The sequence below is a fragment of the Budorcas taxicolor genome, chromosome 1 (assembly GCF_023091745.1).
Source record: "Budorcas taxicolor isolate Tak-1 chromosome 1, Takin1.1, whole genome shotgun sequence".
Lineage (NCBI taxonomy): Eukaryota > Metazoa > Chordata > Mammalia > Artiodactyla > Bovidae > Budorcas > Budorcas taxicolor.
This window is the reverse complement of record NC_068910.1, coordinates 135,113,634-135,132,565: the sequence shown is the minus strand read 5'-3', so window position 1 is coordinate 135,132,565 and position 18,932 is coordinate 135,113,634. Positions and strand designations below refer to the sequence as shown.

At 58.5% G+C, this 18,932-nt stretch overlaps 1 protein-coding gene across 14 annotated transcripts in view; it reads left to right on the top strand.

Annotated features, from left to right (window-relative positions):
- TNK2 (tyrosine kinase non receptor 2) overlaps positions 1-16,897 on the top strand; it is a 40,656-nt gene extending 23,759 nt beyond the window's left edge. For 3 of the 14 annotated variants that reach the window (XM_052635959.1, XM_052635953.1, XM_052635923.1), the window contains 13 exons: positions 850-1,071; positions 1,975-2,127; positions 2,567-2,844; positions 4,272-4,398; positions 4,801-4,947; positions 5,029-5,123; positions 10,413-10,607; positions 11,845-11,936; positions 12,487-12,606; positions 13,245-14,590; positions 14,692-14,787; positions 14,971-15,098; positions 16,113-16,897. In XM_052635959.1, the coding sequence (XP_052491919.1) occupies positions 850-1,071; positions 1,975-2,127; positions 2,567-2,844; positions 4,272-4,398; positions 4,801-4,947; positions 5,029-5,123; positions 10,413-10,607; positions 11,845-11,936; positions 12,487-12,606; positions 13,245-14,590; positions 14,692-14,787; positions 14,971-15,098; positions 16,113-16,119 (3,006 nt within the window). In that variant the 3' untranslated portion in view covers positions 16,120-16,897. Of the gene's footprint in view, positions 1-849; positions 1,072-1,974; positions 2,128-2,566; positions 2,845-4,271; positions 4,399-4,800; positions 4,948-5,028; positions 5,124-10,412; positions 10,608-11,844; positions 11,937-12,486; positions 12,607-13,244; positions 14,591-14,691; positions 14,788-14,820; positions 14,949-14,970; positions 15,103-16,112 lie in introns of those variants that run through there. The other 11 variants (XM_052636002.1, XM_052635940.1, XM_052636010.1 and 8 more) reach the window with 11 other exon arrangements.
- Positions 16,898-18,932: the final 2,035 nt, after the last annotated feature.

The window sequence follows — 18,932 nt, the reverse complement described above, 5'->3', positions numbered from 1 at the left end:
AGCTGCTCTGACCCTCAGGGCTTCCCTCCTGTTCCCTGACCTTTGGCCCCTTCCCTCCCAAGCTCAGGCTACAGAGTCCCTCCAACCTTCTTTCTGAGCTCTCAGCTCTGGGCCTCTCTCCAGAAGCCCAGCTGTCTTCCCAGGCCCTTCCCTAGCAAGGCCTTGCTTCATCTTCACCCCCTCTCCCCACTCCCCCCCCACCACATCACACGCACGCGCACGCACACGCACGCACGCTCTCTCTCTCTCTCTCTCTCTCTCTCTCTCTCTCTCTCTCTCTCTCTCTCTCTCTCTCTCTCTCTCTCTCTCTCTCTCACGGTCCAACCCCAGGCTCAAATTATCCTCTCTCCTGGCAGGATGAAGGGCAGCCGACTCCCTGGGGAGGGTGGAGACAGACAGCGCCAAATGGGCAACCCAGAGAAGGGGCCAGGGCTAAAAATGGACGGGAGGTGTTTGTGAGGGCCCCTGAGGCTAAAGCCCATCTGCTTGGGTGAGGGGCTGGAGTCTGTGCTGGGCAGGGGTGCAGAGAGGGACAGGTGGGGTGGGGGGGGCTGCCTGAGTGGCTTTGGGCTGTCTCTGACCCCACAGCTGGGTGTGGAGCCACAGCAGCCACGGGCTACACTCCTGTAGTCCATTTCTGGCACATATCCCGAGGCCACACTGAGGCCGTGGGCTGCCATTTGGTGGTGTGGTCAGGAGGGGACATGGGCCTCCAGCCAGGCTGCCTCCTGGAAGTTTGGCAAAGCCAGTACCTGTGTGGAGGCCTCACTGAGGACCAAGTGGGGCAGGACGGAATGACTGGCCCTGGGACCTCAGGCCTCCATCTGGCCCCTGACTGCCTTCAAACAGGTGTTCAGTGGAAAGCGGCTGGAGGCTGAGTTCCCCCCTCATCACTCTCAGAGCACCTTCCGGAAGACCTCGCCCACCCCGGGGGCCTCTGCTGGGGACGGGTCCCTGCAAAGCCTCACCTGCCTCATTGGGGAGAAGGACCTGCATCTCTTCGAGAAGCTGGGAGATGGCTCCTTTGGCGTGGTGCGCAGGGGCGAGTGGGACGCCCCCTCGGGGAAGACGGTGAGTTCCCTGGGTCCTCAGGGGTATGGCGGAGGGGTAGAGGCCCTGCTCTGCCCTCCAAGGTGGATCGGTCCTCTCCACTCGGATGTGAAGGGGGCTGGGCACAGGTCCAGAGTGGCTCGCCCTGGAGTCCATGCTCAGGGTTTACTCAACACATGGGTTTCTTTTTCAGTTATAAAACTGTTTTACTTATCATAAAACTTTGGAAAGTCTTTTAAAAATTAAAATTTAAAAATATCTGTTTCCCACCACTCAGAGGAAGCCGAGTTAGTGTTTCCACCTGTTTCCCCCCTCAGGCATTCTGTTGAATTTCTTCAAGATACAAATTTCATACACAGCTTTTTAACTCTTGCCCGTTTGTCTTAGTATTGTATCTTTAAAAATTTCCCCAGAGGGATAGATAGTACATGTGCAATAAAGCATACAGTTTTTGAGCGTACAGCTCAGTGAATTTTCACATACACATGGGCCTGCGTGACTATTGCCCAGATCATGGATTGGGACGTCTCTCTCGCCCCAGGAGGCTCCTGCATGCCTCTTCCACTGGGCGTCCTCTTCCTTCAAGAGAAAAGCCACTAGTCTGACTCCTGTCACCATAGCTTAGTTTTATGGCATTATATTTAAAGCATTTTAAAACATTTTTTATTATAATATTAATATTCTATCATCATACCAGTCATCTCTTTCCTTACGGTTGCTACTTAACCTGGGCATTCCCTCACGAAGGGGAGGCCCAGCTCGTGGCCTTTGGACGTCAGCCAGCTGCCCTCCCCCTGCCAGACCACAGGCACCTGGGATGGGCTCACCCAGGTGGGCAGACCTGAGGCGGAGGAGGAGCAAGCTGGCCCAGTGGATTGGGACTGGGGTCTGTCCTGACTCCCTGCAATCCCCTGTTCTGGCTAGGTGAGCGTGGCTGTGAAGTGCCTGAAGCCTGACGTGTTGAGCCAGCCGGAGGCCATGGACGACTTCATCCGGGAGGTCAACGCCATGCACTCGCTTGACCACCGAAACCTCATTCGCCTCTACGGGGTGGTGCTCACACCGCCCATGAAGATGGTGCATACTGTGGGCAGAAGGGGGCTGGGGACAGGGAGGGGCCTGTGGTCTTGGGCCCCCAGCCCCCCTCCCCTCCTGCTAGTGCTGCGGTCACTCCTTCCCGACGAAGGCCCTGCTTTGGTCCCCCCATGAGGCAGAGGGGTTCCCAGGCCTGCCCTGCTGACTGCACAGCCAGACCTCTCTTCCCTCTCCGGGTTCTGCTTGTGTCCTCTGGCGAAGAGTTGTGCCTATAGGTGGGCCTGGCCCCAGAGTTTAGCTTTTGGCATTGCTAACCTGAGCCCCTTTGGGTGGCTTCTCTGGGCCTCATTTTCCCATGTTCCCTGGAGGGCGAGGTCCCTGGAGGACAGGTGGGGAAGGAGCATGGCAGTGGCAGGCCTTCAGGGGAAGGGCAGGGCTCGGCCATGCTTATGCCTCCTTCCCTCCTCCCCCGTGGCCTCAGGTGACAGAGCTGGCACCTCTGGGATCATTGTTGGACCGGCTACGCAAGCACCAGGGCCACTTCCTGCTGGGTACCCTGAGCCGCTACGCTGTGCAGGTGGCTGAGGGCATGGGCTACCTGGAGGCCAAGCGCTTCATTCACCGGGACCTGGCCGCCCGAAATCTGCTGTTGGCCACCCGCGACCTGGTCAAGATTGGGGACTTCGGGCTGATGCGAGCACTGCCCCAGAATGACGACCACTACGTCATGCAGGAACATCGCAAGGTGCCCTTTGCCTGGTGAGGGGCAGGCGCTGCTGGCTCCCAGGCCCTGGACCCCGCCATGCCCTAGTTCCTATACACCAAGGCCTCGGAGCTTCCAGGGCCTTCTGTACCTCCACTAGGCATTATGTCTTCTGGGCCTGGCTTCCCTTCTCGTGTGCCCATCCGTTCACTTGTCCATCCATAAATGCTTGAGGGCCCCTGTGGCAGGTGCTGGAACACACAGGGCTAAGTGCTGTGGGGATGTGGGAAGGCTTTTGGGAAGACCCAGTTTTTAGCTCCTGAAATACGAGAAGTCAGCCAGGCAGAGACTGGCTGGTGTGTTCCAGGCAGGGCCTTGTAGACTGATGAGAAGTGTTCACCTGCACACTGGGCTGGTATCTGGCCCTGCCCTGGCCCCTTCTTGAGCTTATCCTGCGCTGAGACCGTCATGGGCCTCTGATATCAGAGGTGCCCGGAGGAGCGGGGTCTTCTTGCTTTGGGGTGGGAGGAGTCGGTCCAGTTCTGCTTGCCAGAAAACCAGGATAATTGGCCACCCTAATTAATTATTGACCTTATATTGAGGATGATCACACATCCTGGATCCTGCCTAGTGTCCTCGAGTAATTAATAGCACCTCCTTTCATAGTCAGGCACCCTGGTAAATTATAAGGTCACTTTTCTATGCAGCCCTCTTAAAACAACCCTATGAAGTGAGCAGACTATTGTTATTACCATTTCATAGATGAGGAATGTGGGTCTTAGAGATCATGATTTACCTGGGTCCCTCCCTCCCATCCCCACCCCCCCACCCTCCCCACCCCTTTCCCGTTGAATGGCTGGGCCAGCTCTCCAGTCCCACAAGACATCTCTGATTCTCCCCCGAGGGCACTCCTCACTTCGGGTACACTCTGGAGTGCTTACCCCTTGCTGGCTCAACTGCAGTGGCCTGTTTCTTCCTCGCCCCGGAGGGCGTGTGGGGACATCTGGGGACACCACTGTGCCTCTTCCCACCCTTTTTGGTTCTTCTTCAGACCCTGTCCAGATTTCCCACCCACACCTTCCTGCTGAAATGGCCTGAATCCTAGGATCCTGCCCCAAATCTGGAAATTGTCATCCTCCCACCACAATTAGAAAACAGCCTGGGATCTTATCCCCGCCCCCCTTTTGCCCCTTCTGGAGCCTCTGACCCTCCTCCTTGCCCTGCTTCCCTGTGGGAATGCCCCCCTCTTCCTGCTCCAGGCTGCGTGTGGACGAGAGACCTGGGCAGAGACAGTTGGGCCCACGACTGTGCACCCCGTAGTCTAGAAGGCCTGCCCTGTGCACACTCTGCCCCCAGTGCCTGCTGTGTGCCTGGGCCCTCAGGGCAACAGCATGCTTGCACAGGAGCATTTGGGGTCCACTGGGGCTGTTGCAGGGGCAGGGGTTCTCTGAGAGACCTTCTGCTTGACCCCTGTCTCTGCCAGGTGTGCCCCAGAGAGCCTGAAGACACGTACCTTCTCCCACGCCAGCGACACCTGGATGTTTGGGGTCACGCTGTGGGAGATGTTCACCTATGGCCAGGAGCCCTGGATTGGCCTCAATGGCAGTCAGGTGAGGGGCCTGGGGGGGTGCTCCCCACTGGGTGGCCGGGGGTTGATTTGATCCCTGGCTCTCTGCCTGGCCCAGTTGGAACTGGCTCTCACCTGTTGGAATCACTGGGTCCAATGCCCTGTGTCTGCCTGAACCCCTCAGAGAGCTGAGTGGGGAGCATGGCCCCAGTGGTGAGGAGCGGACCAGCCTGGCTTGCTCGCCACCCTCCTCTGCCACAGCCCTCTCTTTGGAGCCCGCAGACCTGGGAGTCAGGGTCTGAGGCCTGGGGATCAGGCACAGGTCGTCTTCGCGGTACAGGCATGGCAGACTATGGTTCTAGTGGTTCTATGACTGGGGGACAGAGAAGATGGGGGTGAAGAGCCAGGTGTTCTGCTTGTCCTTAAACTGCCCTGCAACCCCCAGATCCTGCATAAGATTGACAAGGAGGGGGAGCGTCTACCCCGGCCCGAGGACTGCCCCCAGGACATCTACAATGTCATGGTCCAGTGCTGGGCTCACAAGCCCGAGGACAGACCCACCTTTGTGGCTCTGCGGGACTTCCTGCTGGAGGTGAGGCAAGTGTGCCCACGAGGGTGGGGGTATCTAAGCAGAGGTCAGCCAGGGGCGGGCAGTGACCTGTGTCTCCCCCAGGCTCAGCCCACCGACATGCGGGCCCTTCAGGACTTCGAAGAACCTGACAAGCTGCACATCCAGATGAATGACGTCATCACCGTCATCGAGGGGAGGTAGGGAGCGTGGGGTCTGCATCCCACTGCCTTGAAGGACTCAGCCAGGAGGCATCCGGGGCCCCGAGAGCCCCTCTACCCCTCAGGCTCTTGTGGCAACACCCCGGCTCCTGCAGCGAGATGGAGGGCAGGCTTGGGTCCCCTCCTGAGTGTGAGGAGTGAAGTATGCAGGTGCCGAGGCATACAAAGGGCTTTCCCTACCTGGAGCCTCCTTCACCCTTTGCCAACTGGGTTTCAGCTGTGGCTCTGTGAGTCAGGGCCATGCTGCCACTGTGGGTAGGAAGGAGCATCAGGGCCTAGGGCCCAGCTGGGGACTCGGGGGCTCCTTTTACCCTCTCTCACCCTCCTCTTCCCCTCCTGCCAGGATAAGGACTCTGGACTCTCACCTGGGCACCCTGCAGTAGCCCAGAGCAGCCCCACCTCTTCCTGGCAGCCTCTGCCCTCCACTGAGCCCATAGCTCCCTCTGAGGGCTCCTCTCATCCTCTGCTGGGCCTTTTGTCCCCAGCTGTCCTCTCAGGGTCTCTTTCCTCCCTCCCCCTCACCCCTGGCAGCATGTGTCCGCCCGCAGGCGGCATCCCCTGAGTCACATCTTCTACTTGCAGGCCCCCCCACCCCCCCACCCCACAGTTCAAGTGGGCCTGCCTTGGAGGAGGCCCCACCCACCGCTCACCCCACCCTCTGTTATCTGATCCCTGGGATGTCTGAGGAACTGACTGAGGTGGGGCCGGCTAGAGGTGCCTTTGGGGTGGGGGCTGAGTGTGGAGGAGCAGGCGAGGAAATCCCCTGGACCCCACACCCCACGCCCCAGCTATTCTGACTCAGAGCTGGGCAGGGATGGGGGCAGGGGCTTCCCACGGAGGACTTTCTAGACCTGGACTTCACGTTTGGGGTTTGGGGCCTTTGGAGAAACTTTGTTCCTCATGGGTGTTTGTTGAGAAGGGAGCGCTTCTAGGTCTGAGTCAGACTGATGACACAGGCCCCAGAGCCCAGGCTGTCTGTGGAGGAGCGTGACCTGTACCCCTGTGGCCCCCAGCATCTTCCCTCCAGGTCAGCATTCTGGCTTGGCAGTCTGGGCTCTGGAAATAGGAAGATGAGGGTGAGGGCCCTCCTGGAGGTGCAGGCAGGACCTTGGGCCGGAGTCTGAGCCTGCAGCTGTTCCCTCCTCCAGATGCCAGAACCCTGGGCCTGCACCCTCCTCTGCCCTGTGGACCCCAGGCCTTTACTTCCCCAAGGCCCTTGCTCTCAGTGAGGGCCCATGTACCAGGGCCCAGCGTTCCCCAGGAGGTAACTCGGGGACTTGGTGTGTACTGGGGCATGTGTCTCTGGAGCTGGCACCCAGGGTCACCGCTGGAGCGAGGTGGGGGACAGGAGGCTCCCTGGAGCCGCTCCTCCTCGGAGGCCCCAGTGGGCGGGCCCCACCCCCGCCCCGCCCCGCCCCACCCTTCCATCCTGTCCCGGCTGCTGGCTCTGCTGCTGCCTGTCAGTGTGGCCTCCTTGGGCTCTTTGACCACCCTGGAGCCGCTCAGGAGGTGGGAGTTGAGGGCAGGAGGTGGGAGTTGAGCCGGTGAGGCTTGGGGAGTGGGCCCTGTGTCCCCGGTACCAGGGCTTGAGCTGCCGCCTCGTTTCCTCGGTTCTGAGTGCGTGTGTTTGCCTGGCTCGCTCTCTCTGTCTCCGGGTGGACAGGCTGTCTGTCTGTGGGTGTCCCTTGGGTCCTCGGGTCCCGAGTGCGTGTGTTTGCCTGGCGCTGTCTCTCTCTGTGTCCGGGTGGACAGGCTGTCTGTCTGTGGGTGTCCCTTGGGTCCTCGGGTCCCGAGTGCGTGTGTTTGCCTGGCGCTGTCTCTCTCTGTGTCCGGGTGGACAGGCTGTCTGTCTGTGGGTGTCCCTTGGGTCCTCGGGTCCCGAGTGCGTGTGTTTGCCTGGCTCTCTCTCTCTGTGTCCGGGTGGACAGGCTGTCTGTCTGTGGGTGTCCCTTTGGGTCCTCGGGTCCCGAGTGCGTGTGTTTGCCTGGCTCTGTCTCTGTGTCTCCGGGTGGACAGGCTGTCTGTGGGTGTCCCCTTGGGTCCTCGGGTCCCGAGTGCGTGTGTTTGCCTGGCTCTGTCTCTGTGTCTCCTGGTGGACGGGCTGTCTGTCTGTGGGTGTCCCTTTGGGTCCTCGGGTCCCGAGTGCGTGTGTTTGCCTGGCTCTGTCTCTCTGTGTCCTGGTGGACAGGCTGTCTGTGGGTGTCCCCTGGGGTCCTCGGGTCCCGAGTGCGTGTGTTTGCCTGGCGCTGTCTCTCTCTGTGTCCGGGTGGATGGGCTGTCTGTCTGTGGGTGTCCCTTTGGGTCCTCGGGTCCCGAGTGCGTGTGTTTGCCTGGCTCTCTCTCTCTGTGTCCGGGTGGATGGGCTGTCTGTCTGCGGGTGTCCCTTGGGTCTGGGTTTGTGTGTGTGTGTCTCAGTCTGTTCCATGTTCTCCTCCTCCAGCAGCCTGGTTCTCAGTTCTCTCACATCTGTGCTCTTCTGTTAGACTTGGATTCCTTCTTGGCAATGCTGTCTCCTAGCCACAGTCTGGGATCACCCTTGCCCCTGACTCTGACCAGTTCTTTAGACTCAGTGCTTCTTGAGGTATCAGTCAGTGGACAGAGAAGGACACCAGATGTTCTGTGAGGCCACCTCACGAGGCTCTGTCTAGACCTAGAGGGACGGATGAAGACCGCTTTTCTCCAGTGGGTCTTTTGGAGGCTAGGATGGCTGACAGAACTCTGATGTTCTGTCTCCACCAGCCAGAGGAGGGGAACAGAGGTATGGGGGACAGAGGTTTTGAAATCCATTGTGCTGGTCCTTGGCCTGGCTGGTGCCTGGGGCCTCTGCTTCCTCTGGTAGGTGAGGGAGGAGGAAGCAAAGGCTGTGTTGTCCTTCAAGGCCAGGGGCTGCCAGGGTCACCCGGAGAGAAGCGCTCAGGTGGTGTTTTGAGCACTGTTTAAGCCACATTTGTCAGCCATTTCTAGGCTACCTAGGCTGGGACTGAGGTTTCCAGGGACTGGTCCCCAGTAGGACTAGGGCAGCCTTCAGTGGTTCCTAACCCAGGTCCCGGTTCCTGGCTGCTGTTTCACATCTAGCCTGTCCCAGGATGCTGTGAGGCCATCCTGCTGGAGGTGCTGGTCTGCTTCAGGGACTGTGCCCTCCTGTTGCCATGGAGACTCTGGGCTGAAGGGAGGTGTGGCCAGAGCAGTCTGGGTGGGAAAGGCTGACCTGGTTCTCCTGGGCTGATGGTGTCTCCATCCCACTGAGCCTTGGAGGGCAGGGGAGGGGACTGGGGACAGTGGGACGTAGCATTGGCCACCTCGGGAGTCATATTTGACTCTCCCTGGGAGGACGCTGCTCCCGTGCTTAGGATGTGGTTCCCAAGCGTGTTTCCTACACCTACTCTGCACTCTCCTCAGCCCCCACCCCGTAGCAAAGCCTTTTTTGAGACTTGGTATCAGGACTCCCAGCAGTGACAAAGGATCCCTTCCTTCTAGGCCTGGCTCTCGCCTTGGCCATACAGGTAACAAGGAAGGTAGGCCCAGTTCTGCTCTCCCCTCTCAGAAGTGGGTCCAGAGGAGGCATCCATGTGAGGGGCTGTGTTAGCAAAAGGAAAGGAGTGGAGGGAGTGCCCACCTGCCCACCCGGGTGGTCGTGATTCCCGTGTAAGCCCGGCCTTGCATGTGAGTCTGTTCCACTCTGCACTGCTTCTCCAACTCAGTTAGTGAGCATCTCTGGAGAGGCGTGCAGGGCAGAATCCAGCATCCAGCTGCTGGGTTTGGTGTCTGAGACTGTCCCGTGGAGGGGCCCATGAGACCAGGGGGCCTGTGGGTATTGGGGGGACGGCAGCATCGGGGGCCGGGTGCCAGGCCCTCCCCACTGTGCCTCTTTGGCCTCAGCCAGCCTGGAGGTGGGGTGGGGAGGGGAAGTGCTCCTCTCCTTGGAATGGCCCAGCTATTTTTGGATGGGCTCTGTCCCTTCCCGGGTGTTGTCCTCTCTTCTTCCTTCCCTTCCTGCCCTCACCCCCGAGAGGCAGGGCAGTAATCACAGGGTTGCTGTGTCTGTGGTGGCTGGGCAAGCAGCCTTGCTGGCAAGGAGGCTGGGCCCTCAGCCCTCCCCTTGCACCTCCTGGCTCCCCCCAGATCGCTGTGCTCATGGGCCTCACTGCCTCCTTCCTGCCTCCACCTCCCCCAGCCCCCCGATCTGGCTGCAGATTGGAGGAAACCTTGCTCTGCGCCCCTGGTGTGGACAGGTGATGTATAGGTGGGGCGCTGACAGTGAAGGGACACAGCTCGGTGCCACATGGACCCCCCCACAGCTGCAGGAGGCCCTCACCACCTCTGCTGTTGCCCGAAATCTGGGCCTGTCCCCAGTGTGAGCGATCTCAGCGGCAGGTGCAAGAGCCTCAGGGCTATTGACTCTTTGGCTTTCGAAGGATCCAAGAGGGCACTTTGTTCTTTCCTGCCCACCTGGCCCGGTTCCCACCCCCGACCCCAGGCCTGGACCTAGGCTGTGCCAACAGAGTCTGTCTGAGGTCAGAGTGAGGGGCTGGTGGTCCCCCAGTCCAGCCACACTGAGAGGCTGGGGTCCCTCCTAGACCTCTTGTTTAAGGCAAGGAGGTGGGTGGGGCCGAGAGCGGGGGTCCCACAGTCCTGGCAGGAGGTGGTGGAAGGCACTGGAAATACATAAACCTTGGGTTGCCCCAGTTACTTTCAAACTTTTGAATAACTACCTGCCTGCAGGAGGGATATGGTTGGAGGGCTTGGCCCCAAGCCCAACACTAAGGCCGTGGTGCTCCTTTGGGCCCCTGCAGCTTAGAGCTCCTGGAACCAGGTTGAAGAGTGAAATTGGGTGGCCAGGGGTGGAGATGGGCTTAGGCCTTGCCAGGGGAGAAGGGAGGTGAGGTGGTATGGTGAGAAGAGTGCTGGCTTCACAGACTGACAACTGGGTTTGAATCCTGGATCTGCTGCACTCTGTTTGGTAACTGTAGGCAAGTTGTGTCACTTGTTTGAACATGTTTCCGTATTTCTAAACTGGAGGAAAAGCTGTCTGACCCATCTGAGTCGCTTAGGGTAAGGCTCGGTGCTAACGCCAGGCCCTGTGCTGGGTGAGTGGCAGATCCTGGGGTGCTGCTGGCGGGCTGCTCTGATCCTGGGGCCCTTGCCCTGGTACTCCTTTCCGCGGAGATGGTCAGATACCACGGTGCAGAGGGCTTGGTATGAAAAGGGTCCCGTCCTTGGGGCCTTCCACCACATCCTGGTGTTCACCACGTCACCTCTGTTGGGCAGGGCTGAGAATTACTGGTGGCGTGGGCAGAACACGCGGACGCTGTGCGTAGGGCCCTTCCCTCGCAACGTGGTGACCTCCGTGGCTGGCCTTTCGGCCCAGGACATCAGCCAGCCGCTGCAGAATAGCTTCATCCACACGGGGCACGGCGACAGCGACCCCCGCCACTGCTGGGGCTTCCCTGACAAGATCGACGAGTGAGTACTGGTGGGGCTCCACATGGGGGCTCCACATGGCGGCTCCAGGGCCAGCAGCCCTTCCCTGGGCACACAGGCTCTCCAGGCCTCCAACGTCCCCATTACAGCCCTGGGCCAAGGGTCTCCTGTCCTAGGCCTTTCCTTGCAGGCAGGACTGAGGTTGCAGCTTCAGAGGTTGGACCAAGTCTTCCTTTGGTGGAAGGGCCTCTAGGGCCTGCACCTCTTAAGTTGCCCCTGCAAACCGACCTTAGGAAAATGGTGTTAGAAGTAGCCTTTAGAAGCAGTTGGTAGGAAGCATCTCCTGATCCCCAGTACTTGGTGGCAGTTTCCTTTCTCCTGCTGGAAGCACCCATGTCCTGGAGATGGGAGCTGCTGGCTCAGGCCTGAGAGGCAAGGTGCAGAAAAACTCCCTGCAGGGACACTCCAGAGGGAATTTAGGCAGCAGCTCGAAGCCCTCTGCCCCTCCTCACCCTGCCCCGCCCTGGTTACTCTGTACCTGGGAGGGGGTTCAGCTTCCTTTAAGCAAAAGGATGAGGTCATCTAGGGGCATCTGGGGAAGACACACAGGAGGATTCGTCACTTCCTGAGGGCCCTGCCCCAGGGAGCCACCTGGAGCTCCTCCTACTGGGCCACCAAGCCTCTGTGCCAGCCCCACTGGGCTTCCGAGCAGTGCTTTCTTCTCCACCTTCTGACAGGCCTCGTCCCAAGGGGCGAGGTTCAACCGGCCCTTCACCCCCTGCTCTGCACACCAGGATGCTGAGCCCTGGGAGGGTGCCAGGGCTCTCGCCTCGCAAGAGCTGGGGAGGGCCTGAGAGAGCTTGGGTTGCAGACCCCCCTGCGGGAGGCGGCCGTGGCAGTGTGGCCTGGCAGCGGAGATGAGAGTGGCAGCAGGTGGCTGCTGAGCGGGGGTGGGGGTGCCGCGGGTGTTGCAGAGGGCCAGCTCTACCCTTTTAGGGAGTACTTGGAGCCCATACAATCCTAGGCTTTTCAGCCTACGCTCAGGAGTTCTTCCTCTGACCCCTCTCCACGGCACCCTCCCCTGGTCACTGCTGGATCTTTGGAAGGGAGCTCCTGGGAGGCAGAAGTCCTGTGCTCCAGACCCACTTCCGCCAGGGGCTTGGACAGGACTCTTCTGTCCTCTGCCTGAGGCCAGGGCACAGGCCCAGCAACTCCCCAGGGTGCCCTCTCTGCCACCACCCTACCTGCCCCCATCTCTGACCCACTTTTCTCCCCACAGACTGTATCTGGGAAACCCTATGGACCCTCCCGACCTGCTGAGCGTGGAACTGAGCGCATCCAGACCCACCCAGCATCTGGGCAGGGTGAAAAGTAAGGGCCCCCAAACCCGTAGTCCCCTAGCTCATCAGCTACCGAGCAAGAGGCGCTGCCTCCTCGGGCCACCCTGAGCCAGTTGGGTCAGGGCTGCAGGGGACAGCTGTGTCCCTGGCTCTGGCGGGGCGTGGGGCGGGCAGTGAGAGGCAGTGGTATCCGCCGAGGTGGGCATCATCAGTCTGGCCAGCGCTGGCCTGCCCTCTCCGCTTTCCTCCTCCCCCTCCTCCTCCCCGCCATGCTCAGATCCTGGCTCTCCTCACTGCCCCCTAATCCTGCTCTCCTCTCCTGAGCCAAAGCCACCCCCCTGGCTCCACCTTGGCCGGGAGCTTCATCCATCTCCCGGATCCTGGGCCTGTGGGGCCGGAACACAGTTTTCCCGTCCCGCCGCCCCATTGCTTCCCATCACCGCTGGGTGTGTGCGTTCACTCCCCCATTCACTTTCTCTCTCTCTCTCCCCGCATTCTGCCCTCCCCTCCGGCTCTGTCTCCCCGCCCCTGTCCTCCTCTCCTGCTCTGCCCCTCTACTCTCCGCATGGCCTTTCTTGCAGGGGAGCCTCCACCTCGCCCTCCTCAGCCTGCCATCTTCACTCAGAGTAAGTGGGGCTGCTCCCGGTGCCTTGGCCCCCGCCCCCGCCCCCTCTCTCCTCTCACTCCTCTCCTTCTAGAAGGTACAGAGCCCTGGCCGGCTGGCTGGGTGGGAGGGGAGGTGGGCGTGTGCTGTGAGCTTCTGCGACTGACCTGGCCCAGCATGCCTGCCTCTCCCCCGACTCCCCAAAATCCCGGGCTTCTGGAATAAGAGTGTGATCCTGGTGCCCACCCCCGCCTCTGCCCACCGTTGTGCAGCCCTGCCTCACTTCCTGCGGGACCTACAGAAGCTGTGTCTGGGCCCTCGTGCCAATTTGTTGGGAGCCCTGTCCTCTCTAAGGATGACTCCTGTCGCCCTTGACAGTGGGAGATGGCCCATAGCCCCTGCCTGCACTAATGGTGTGCTGTAACGGGGTAGGGATTGCTAACCAGGGCCCACAGGGATTTGGGGTCTTGCGTCAAAGGGGAGGGTATCAGAAGCGGGCAGATGTGGGGTATTGCTTGTTCTAGCTGCAATGGAGGCAGGGGCTCACTGACCTGGGCTGCCAGCCCCCAGAGCAGATTCTCCCCCACTGTTTGGAAAGGGTCTGTGTGCACGGAGAATTCTGGTGCCTGAGGGCTGCCCTTCCGGGGAATTGGGAGCTGGTAGAGATACTTGATTGTCTTCCCCATCCACCTGCCTGACGCCGCCTCCCTGTTGGGGTTCTCCCTTCCATCACAGAACCAACCTACGACCCCGTGAGTGAGGACCAAGACCCCCTGTCCAGCGACTTCAAGAGGCTGGGCCTGCGAAAGCCAGGACTGCCCCGTGGGCTGTGGCTCGCAAAGCCCTCAGCCCGGGTGCCAGGCACCAAGGCAGGCCTCAGTGGCGGCGAGGTCACGCTCATCGACTTCGGCGAGGAGCCTGTTGTGCCAGCCCCACGGCCCTGTGCCCCATCACTGGCGCAGCTGGCCATGGACGCCTGTTCCTTGCTGGACAAGACCCCGCCGCAGAGCCCTACACGGGCCCTGCCCCGGCCCCTGCACCCCACGCCTGTGGTGGACTGGGATGCACGCCCGCTGCCCCCGCCTCCCGCCTACGACGACGTGGCCCAGGATGAGGATGACTTCGAGGTCTGCTCCATCAACAACACCCTAGTGGGCGCCGGGGTCTCTGCTGAGCCCAGCCAGGGCGAGACCAACTACGCCTTTGTGCCTGAGCCGGCGAGGCTCCTCCCCCCGCTGGAGGACAACCTGTTCCTCCCACCCCAGGGTGGGGGCAAGCCACCCAACTCGGCCCAAACTGCAGAGATCTTCCAGGCGCTGCAGCAGGAATGCATGCGGCAGCTGCAGGTCCCGGCTGGCTCTCTGGTCCCCTCGCCCAGCCCCGGAGGTGACGACAAGCCCCAGGTGCCCCCCCGGGTGCCCATCCCCCCGAGGCCCACGCGCTTGCGTGGTGAGCTGTCTCCGGCCCCCCCAGGCGAGGAGGAGATGGGCCGGTGGCCCGGACCTGCCTCTCCTCCCCGGGTGCCTCCCCGGGAGCCCCTGTCTCCACACGGCTCCAGGACTCCCAGCCCCCTGGTGCCACCTGGCAGCTCCCCACTGCCACCCCGGCTCTCCAGCTCACCTGGGAAGACCATGCCCACCACCCAGAGCTTTGCCTCAGACCCCAAGTATGCCACACCCCAGGTGATCCAGGCGCCTGGCCCACGGGCCGGCCCCTGCATCCTGCCCATCGTCCGAGATGGGAAGAAGGTCAGCAGCACCCACTACTACCTGCTGCCCGAGCGGCCGCCCTACCTGGAGCGCTACCAGCGCTTCCTGCATGAGGCCCAGAGCCCCAAAGATCCAGACCCCCTGCCCGAGCCCCTGCTGCTGCCCCCTCCCAGCACCCCAGCCCCAGCCGCCCCAACTGCCACTGTTCGACCAATGCCCCAGGCTGCCCCAGACCCCAAGGCCAACTTCTCCAGCAACAACAGCAACCCAGGGGCCCGGCCATCCACCCTGAGGGCCACTGCTCGGCTGCCACAGAGGGGCTACCCCGGGGACGGGCCAGAGGCTGGGCGGCCTGCAGACAAGATCCAGATGGTGAGTAGTGGGCCTGGCTGCAGGGTGAGAAGGGGCGGGGGCCCAAGGGACCCAGAGGAAGGGGCCCGAGTGGTGCTGACGGGTGGGGGTGGTGTGCCCAGCTGCAGGCCATGGTGCATGGGGTGACCACAGAGGAGTGCCAGGCGGCCCTGCAGAGCCACAGCTGGAGCGTGCAGAGGGCTGCCCAGTATCTGAAGGTACCATCACCTCCTGCCCACTCTGGCTTTCAGGGACCCTGAGGACTGTTCTGCGGCTCTCCTCCCACTCTCTCCCTCCCTACCCCCACCCCCTTCCTCTGCCCCGCCCTGGTCCAGCGCCCCGCCCTGGTCCAGCGCCCCTCCGCCCCAGTGTGTCCCATGGCAGCACCCTCTGCTCCCCAGGTGGAGCAGCTCTTTGGTCTGGGTCTGCGGCCACGAGGCGAGTGCCACAACGTGCTGGAGATGTTCGACTGGAACCTGGAACAGGCTGGCTGCCACCTGCTGGGCTCCTGCGGCCCTGCCCACCACAAGTGAGCAAACCCTGCATCTGCCGTCTTCCTGTCCCCGAGCTTCCTGGAGCAGCCACCCTGGGAGTAGCCAACATTACACGGCCAGACACAGGGCCCCAGGCCAGGAGAAGGGAGGGGGTCCCAGTCCCACAAGACAGGCAGTTCTCGAGGAAAACAGTTTCTCCTAAGCACGTTTGTCTTGACTTCATAGCTTCTGTGTTCAGATGAACTAATGAGTGAGAGGAATCGGAGCCGCTCTGGTTGCAGGGGGCTTGCTTTCTAATCAGGCTCTAGCGAGCAGCAGTTTAGGATCCAATAATTTAAACAAATACTTCTCACCTCCTCATTTCCTATTTGTGTTTAAAATAACACCTAAAGTTTTAATGCCTTTTTAAAGGAATGTCTAATAAAAATCCATTACTTTTCCTATAAAAAATTTATATGTAATCTGACATTAATATATAGATGTATGTTAATAGCAAACTTGATGTAGAGTGTAAATACCAGTGAAAGTTTTATTGAGTCAAAAGTGAACTTCTGCCCTGGGAGGAAGTGCTGGCGGGGTGTGGGGTGTCAAGAGTCCCCTGGCAGGACAGCCTGATTGGAGCCCAGCGCCCTGTTCACATATGGTGTCAGCTTATGCTCCTTTCCTGATCTCTCAGGGTGCTCATCTGTAACATGTGTATCAGTGTTAGTTCCAACCTTATAGAAATTCTTAGAAGAGTTAATGAGGGATGCCTCTGTCACACCACACAGCAAGTGTCTGGCCCACAGGACGCTGTCTATCACTGAATGTTAACCGTTCGTTACCTTGTGGTTATTCTTACTCATTTGCATCAGTTATTGATACACAGTTAGCTTATTAAAGAAGGCATACAGAATGATAAATTCCAATGTTATTGCCTAGAACCACCCATTTTCAACCCCTTTGGCCAGCACCAAGAGGCCTTCTCGTACCTGCTCACCCTGGACCTTCCATCCTCTTGCACTGACCCCTTCTGATGGAAGGCTTTCTGATTGTTTCCCATCCTTTAGGCGCTGAGATGCCTGAAGAGCCAGAGGATCTGCCCTGAAGGAATCACTTAAGCTTGTCCATCTGAGGGGGGCGGGGAGACTCCCTGCCAGGCCTGGAGGACCTGCCGCACCCACGGCCCCCAGTGGCAGAGCGAGGCCACGGCAGCAGGAAGCTGGGACCCCCGCCCTGCCTGTCCCTCGCTCCCCCAGTGCTGACCCTGCAGCTCTAGAGCCCGTGGTGCCCCAGCCAAGGTGCAGGAGGGAGCCTCTTGAAGGCAGGCTGGGGTCGGCCTTAGCAGGCCCTGCAGCTGACCTGCCTCTGGGTTTTAGTCCCTGGTGGAGCCTGTGGCTAAAGGGTGTGGCCAGGCCTTGCCGGCAGGAAAGCCAAACTTGACCTTGGGCCGGGAGGATGTGTTGGCCATACAGAGAGGTGGACCAGGGAGTGGGTGGGGGCCCTTCACAGGGCTAGGCCCTTTCCAGGGAGCCCTGTCGAACAGAATGTGGCCTCACCATGCACGTATTATGGGACTTGGCCGGTCTTAGGATCTTGTGCCTGAAAATAGCTTGAGGTGGCTCAGGTAGCAGAGCTGGGGTGCCAGTTCATTCCCTGGCAGGGACCAGGGCCCCAGGGCCCAGGATTGGAAGGAGACCAAGGGGGCAGCTGCCCTGGAGGGACACCAGTGCTTCCTCTTTGACCCAGCTCTTCCCCTCTGCTGTTCCGTGTTTTCCCACCAGTCTGTTGCCAAAGTTGCTGCCCCAGCTATGAATATCTGCTTCTTCCAGAGAAATAAAGTTAGTTTCTATTTTATGTTACTTATTTGTGTCTGCCTGTTTCTTTTGTCAGCTGCCTGAGGTTCCAGGGCTCCCCAAGCTACTGCCGTCTATCCCAGGCAGCAGGCCCTGTAGCGCCATCTGTTGATGAAGAAGAGGAAGTACAGGCCTCTTTGACCCTAAGGAGTCTCTCCCTTTCCTGGGCTGGCTGAGGACAGAACCCACCTAATTCAGTGTCCCTTAAGTTTTATCTCTGGAGTTCTGTGAGGCAGGATATACTGTGGGACAGAGTAAAGTAACTCAATTAGCTGGACCTAAGCCAGAAATTTTTTTAGCAAGTGCTAAGTCACTTCAGTCATGTCTGACTCTTTGCAACCCTATGGAGTATAGCCCACCAAGCTCCTCTATCCATGGGATTCTCTGGACAACAATACTGAAAAAAAAAAAAAAAATATTGGAGTGGGTTGCCATGTCATTTTCTCCAGGGGATCTTCCCGACCCAGGGATCAAACTCGTGTTTCTTGTATCTCCTGCATTGGCAGGCGGGTTCTTTACCACCAGCACTATCTGGGAAACCCTTTTTTTTTGTTTAAGCATGGAAGGCCTCAATATGTATAAGCATTTTAATTTTCTGGATAGCTAATAATTCACTTGGTTCAAAATGCAGAAGATACTAAGGCGTATACGGTGAGATTTCCCACCCCAGCTGCCACCTCCCCTCTTCCGAGGCTGCCTTCATCCTCAGTTTCCCATGTTTCTTGTTTTTTTCACTTAGTGTTGTGAAGAGCTCCTTAGCCATACTGAAAGAGCTTCCCCAGGCCTGTCTAGGGTTGCGTGGATGCGGCTGAACCATTCTCTGTTTAACCAGGCCCTTTTGGATGGTGAGCTATTTGGTTGTTCCCAGTCCTCGACAGTTACAGTCATTGCAGCAATAAACGGCGAATGTGGGTTATTCTTCACTTGCAAGGCAGTCTGAAGGATGAGTTCCTAGAAGCGGTGCTCCTGCACCAGAGTGTACGCAGCTCCTGAGGAATCCTGCCCGCTTTCTCCCCACAGAGGAGGGTCTTCCCAGTGTCACAGTCACCGGTGTGTGAGAGCTTTCCGTGTGGTATCCGAGCTTTCTGACTTTAGACAGTCTGACACATGGAAAATGGTGTGTTTTAAAATGCACTCCTCTAAGTGGGGCCATTTATATCTCTTTTCTATGAGCTACTTATTAATAGCTTTGACCCATTAAAAATTAGATTATTAATCTGTTTCTCACTGGTTTTAAGGAATTTAGTGAAAGAAGAAGTGTACCCTTTTGAGCTTTATCATATTATCATCTGAACTTAAGGAAAAGAGGTAAGTCATACAGTAAGCTGATGGCTTGGGTTTATTAAAAACAGGCAATTCAAGATGTGCCTGAGTTGTTCTCCTTAGTGTCTGGGGCTCCAGGTTGGCTGTGGAGTAGGCCCCCTAGGAGATCTTTAGCCTTCAGACGCAAATGTTTTCTGAGTATGCTATTCACAAAGGCAGGAATTAAATTATATTTAGCTGCAATTTAAAGAAATTAATCAAATATATTATCAGGTCAGTTCAGTTGCTTAGTCACGTCTGACTCTGACCCCACCGACTGCTGCACACCAGGAAAAAGCATGTTGTCATAGGAAAGGAAAAAGTATTTGGGCCTTGCTGCTAGACCTGGATTTCATTCTCAGTTGTTGAATCTTGGAAAAATGACAACTTTTCTGAGTCTAAACTGGGGGAGAGTGTAATTCCCACTTTATAGAACGGTTGTGAGGATTAAGTGAAGTCATGTAGGTGAAACATTTTGCTAGGTGACTGGCCATGGGAATTACCCGGTAAACTATAATCATAACGCATTTTGTTTCTTCATATTCCTGCCTATTGATAGCTTGCATTATACACTGAACAACTCTTAAGTGTACAAATCTCTTCTTTCACCTACCCTCTTATCTGGAAACAATTTGTTTTTTGCTAGCAAGTCACTTCTAGTTACAGATCATGGGCACTTTTAGCTCCATTAAAAAATGTCATTTTTTGGAGAAGAAAATGGCAACCCACTCC